The sequence below is a fragment of the Limulus polyphemus genome, unplaced genomic scaffold (assembly GCF_000517525.1).
Source record: "Limulus polyphemus unplaced genomic scaffold, Limulus_polyphemus-2.1.2 Scaffold4150, whole genome shotgun sequence".
Lineage (NCBI taxonomy): Eukaryota > Metazoa > Arthropoda > Merostomata > Xiphosura > Limulidae > Limulus > Limulus polyphemus.
The window spans coordinates 15,519-20,709 of record NW_013669760.1 but is presented as its reverse complement, the minus strand read 5'-3'; the positions used below and the strand labels follow the sequence as shown (position 1 = coordinate 20,709).

Below are 5,191 nucleotides of genomic sequence, written 5' to 3'. Positions count from 1 at the left end.
AATACTAAGTTGTTTGGAAATTCGCGCAAAGCTACACGAAGGCTATCTGCGCTAGCCATCCCTAATTTAGCAATAAAAGGCTAAAGGGAAGACAGCTAGTCATCACCACCTACCGCCAACTCTTTTACCATCGAATAGTGGGATTAACCGTCACTTATAACGCCCCCAGCTGAAAGGGCGAGCATGTTTGGTGGGACGGGGATTCGAACCCCCGCGTGCTGCAAATTACGAGTCGATCGCCTTAACCACCCGGTCATACAAGGCTCTACTAAGTTGTTATAACAATAAAAACAGTAATATTACCTCAGATATCTTGCTTAACATGTATAACTTACGAAAAGAATATGAGAAGAAGGATATCATTTAGAAGGTTGTCTTGGTTATGCATTACTGACAAAAGTTTATTTACGTTAGAGACGATGAATATTTTAAAACCATTTGTTATTTCCGACTTTCCTGACAAAAAAATGTTTTAGTAGGTGACACATGATTACAGCATACTTTTGTTGTAAAAGTGATAATGTACAAAGTTTACCGGATCTACTGTTTCTGTGTAATATTGCATATTACCAAAATCCGTCAAATCAATGTGTGCTCCTGTGGTCCAGTATTTTGTCTGGGTACGACAGAAAAGCTCTAGCGATGTTCCGATTCCACTCTAGTATTGAATAGAATTCCACCTGAGCAGCGACGTGTACTAAACAAAAAGTGCATATAAGATGCTATTTCTGAAGACTTTGATTTGAAGTACGTAATGAACTAACTCAGAGGAATATGAAGAAAAAAATATGTAGTCTAGTGTGATCAATGTTAGGTCTAGTCTAGTGTGATCAATGTTAGGTCTAGTCTACTGTGATCAATGTAGGCCTAGTTTAGTGTGATCAGTGTTAGGTCTAGTCTAGTGTAATCAATGTTAGGTCTAGTCTAGTGTGATCAATGTTAGGTCTAGTCTAGTGTGGTCAATGTTAGGTCTAGTCTAGTGTGATCAATGTCAGGCCTAGTCTAGTGTGATCAATGTTAGGTCTAGTCTAGTGTGATCAATGTTAGGCCTAGTCTAGTGTGATCAATGTTAGGTCTAGTGTGATCAATGTTAGGCCTAGTCTAGTGTGATCAATGTTAGGTCTAGTCTAGTGTGATCAATGTTAGGTCTAGTCTAGTGGTATCAATGTAGGCCTAGTTTAGTGTGATCAATGTTAGGCCTAGTCTAGTGTGATCAAAGTTAAGCCTAATCTAGTGTGATCAATGTTAAGCCTATTACTATCACAGCTTCAGCTGCTTTCGGCATTTGACACCGTAATATTGAACGTTATTATGACTTCTCTTGGACGCAACTTTGGCGCTGTTGTAAAGCTCTATATTTCGAATTCAAATCCAACCCATACCCAAAAATTCCCCCACCCCGGTTTAAATTTATGCGTTATAAGTGTAACAGTCAACTCCTTAGTGTGGATAGTAGGGTGTTGCTGACTGGCTGCCTTCCCTCTGACTTGTAGTTCCAAATTAGGGACGTTGGTAGATAACCTTATAGATTTGTCACGAATGTAAAAATACGTACATTTTTATAAACCTATATTATCTCCAGAATGTAACTTTATTAGCTTTCTTTGAAATTCAACGGGATATTAATAAACTGTTACGAAATAGATAACTCCCCACGAAGCTCTAATAGCGAAATATTGTGCGAAAAACTTACATTCTGGAGATAGTGGTCGTTATTTTATTATAAAAATATCTCTTAATAAACTCCAGTTTGAATTAAGAATAAAAACACGTTCACATTCTTAACAATAATATCACCAATAGTGTTCGGAATTTCTGGGGAAAATTGTTGTCACGCCAACAAAAATATGAAAAATATTGTCTTAAAAGTGCTGCTATCAGTTGTTTTTTTATTATTTTAATCACTTCATTCTTGATTGGTCCAATAAGAAACGTGTGTAGTAACATTTAAATCACGCTAACTACCAAATAATTAATCATCTAAAGGTTTATTGGTTTCAAGAATGTTGTTCATAGTTTTGTTACCCTGAGGAGAATGATTAGAAAATTTATGTTTACTCCACGTTTGTTGATCTTTTAGTCTTGTAGATTTCAGATATTAATAAACATATAAATAAACTTTATAACGTCGTATACTTCAGAAAATAAAAAGTTCTTATCTTGTACACTTCCGTAATTAAAACTTGTGGCTATATATACTTACATTATTAAAATTTGAGACCTTGAAACTTCTAGAAAATTAGAGAAGTCTATTTCCAGGAAATTAAAAACCTGACAAAATGATAAAAGTCACTCATTGTTATTACAGTTACATGTATAAGCTAATCTTCATTGAAGTTGTATAGTTTAAATCTCCGCTTTTTTAACGTGATGTATACCGTGTATTTACATGTTGTAGTTTAATAAATTGATTGCTGTCCTCATCAGGGCTTAGTACTCACGAAGTCATCCCCCGGTAGGGCAGCAGTAAGTACGTTTATGGACTTAAAACTCTAAAATGTGAGGTTCGATTCCCCACGGTGGACACAGTAGATGGCCCAATGTGCTTTAAACCTGAAATTCTTTGTGTTAGTTACTGTAATGAGCTAACATCTTTCGGGGTTTTCTGTGAAAAATATTTTTCTATTTAAGTTTTTCTGTATTTTTCTTGCCAAAGAATCAACAATAAGAAGGTTCTAAATGCTAATGTATATACAACTTTACTAGTTATCAACATTTGAACGATTAAACACACACGTAACACAATATACGTGGACATTAACTGACCGCCAGGGTGCCACAGATTATACAACGAAGGAAACAAAAAGCTGTGCTGGATTTCATCTTATGGTGACGTTGATTCTGTATATTTTATGATTGGTGGATGATGTTTGACGTATACAGTCAATTTCTGTAACAATACTTTGTGAACTTTAGACAGACAAACGACTTGAAAGGTCACGAAATGTCAGTCGACGATACACACGTCATCTATGGACCTGAAACATAAATACAAATTATTTTATATCTAAGTAGGTTTTATAGACAATCATGTTAATGTGTAAGAATGTAATTTATTTACTCACAAGTCACTAGATGGAAGCCTTTCTTCTCAGACCGGCACCAGACAGTCACAAGTAGAAAGATTAAAAACTTTTCTGTTTTAATCGACAACAGCAACATTAATCCGGCTGTCTTATGTCACAATAAAAATATAAAACTAACAAGTTTGAAAGCTAGCGATGGTTATTTTTTGTCAAATGATCGTAACAACCAAAACGAAGTCTTCAGCAGCTCAGATGTAGGATGTTCGAAGCTTATGAAGAATATATGTCAGCGACCAATAAACTTGAGCTCTTTTCTCATTTAACACTACACCCCCCAAAATGGACAGAACACGGAAAAGACGTTCCGAAAGGTTGGAGGGAAGGGCGAGGCAGATGACTTTTATCTAAATGTGAAAATCTCTGTAGAACTCATTCGGACAAGATCTATAAGTTTAAACAAAATTTAATCGACATCTTAACTCCCCCTCCCACACACACACACACACAAGTGGCACAGCGATAAGTCCGCGGACTTATAACGCTGGAATCCAGGTTTCGATACTCGTGGTGGGCAGAGCACAGATAGCCCATTGTGTAGCTTAATTAACCACAAACAAAAAACAAACACCACAACCGAGAAAGCTATCGAAGCAGTTCGACCTTAAGGTCAGTAACTGGTACTAAATTTTATGTCCTTCTTGTCTTCAGACCTTAAGGTCATTAATTGGTACCAAATTTTATGTCCTTCTTGTTTCCGGACAATTAAGCCCAAAATCCTGGACGCACGAAAGAAAAATTTTGGAAAACAAAAATAGGCGGTGTTTGTTTATATGCAGAAAAAAAATCACCCAATTGTAAGGAAGGTTTTGACGAAAGTAACCAAAACTTTTTCGGTATCATTGTTTTATTTGGTGATTTCTAGAGAAACATAACTTTAAATAGAATATATTATTATATTATTGAACAGAAACTAATCGATCTTAGAGAATAATAACGGAAGAGGAAAGAAATGGACCATTAAGACATCACCCACTATTTTAAATCTCTTGGTGAAGTTTGGCCAGTTTAAAATCGTGTAACATTTTAATGAGTTTAGAAGCTAAATACGATAGAAATTTTTATATCAATAATGATTTAATACATTTTATTCTTATCTGTTTAAAAACTTGAAAGATTATTTCTTACCAAATGCAAAGGGACATCGTACGAATGGGATTCACCAGAGCTTCCAGCTGTGCCAACACTTCCGTGCAAAGCACAGCCTTCAGTGTCGCCATCTACTGAGAATTGTGAGAAACGACCAGATGCGTAAGGACTGGGAACGTACACCTGCTCACGCTGACTTGACGGTCGAGTCCTCTTGTCCCATGCTGCCATGGGAACCATATCCGATTTGGGGATTTCTGGCCTTTGATTTGCTTAAAAAAAATTACACCTAACCTCTAACCATTAATATAACCTTTGATTTACTTAAAAACAAATTACGCTTAACCTCTAACCATTAATATAACCTTTGATTTACTTAAAAACAAATTAATCTTAACCTCTAACCATTAATATTACCTTTGATTTACTTAAAAACAAAATACACTTAACCTCTAACCATTAATATTACCTTCGATTTACTTAAAAACAAATTACGCTTAACCTATAACCACTAATATTACCTTTGATTTACTTAAAACAAATTACGCTTAACCTCTAACCACTAATATTACCTTTGATTTACTTAAAAACAAATTAATCTTAACCTCTAACCATTAATATTACCTTTGATTTACTTAAAAACAAATTACGCTTAACCTCTAACCATTAATATTACCTTTGATTTACTTAAAAACAAATTACGCTTAACCTCTAACCATTAATATAACCTTTGATTTACTTAAAAACAAATTACGCTTTACCTCTAACCATTAATATAACCTTTGATTTACTTAAAAACAAATTATGCTTAACCTCTGACCACTAATATTACTTTTGATTTACTTCACTTTCTAACACGAGATGTTTGAAAAGAGCGAACAAATGAAATAATTGTTTAACATGAGTTATTTAACCCCAGCTGTGTCCGAAACAGATAAAAAGATATGCAGCAAATGCTTCTCTAAATATATTTCACATTATATCAACATTAATCCCGTTTAAATATTGTAATTTAGACA

The 5,191-nt window shown here is 34.7% G+C and overlaps 1 protein-coding gene across 2 annotated transcripts in view; it reads right to left on the bottom strand.

The window, feature by feature from the left end:
• Positions 1-2,682: 2,682 nt before the first annotated feature.
• The window catches only part of LOC111088630 (Down syndrome cell adhesion molecule-like protein Dscam2), a 16,734-nt gene continuing 14,225 nt past the window's right edge, over positions 2,683-5,191 (bottom strand). For both annotated transcript variants that reach the window (XM_022399302.1, XM_022399303.1), the window contains 2 exons: positions 4,212-4,444; positions 2,683-2,978 (listed from right to left, as the gene is read on the bottom strand). In XM_022399302.1, the coding sequence (XP_022255010.1) occupies positions 2,967-2,978; positions 4,212-4,444 (245 nt within the window). In that variant the 3' untranslated portion in view covers positions 2,683-2,966. The remainder of the gene's footprint in view (positions 2,979-4,211; positions 4,445-5,191) is intronic.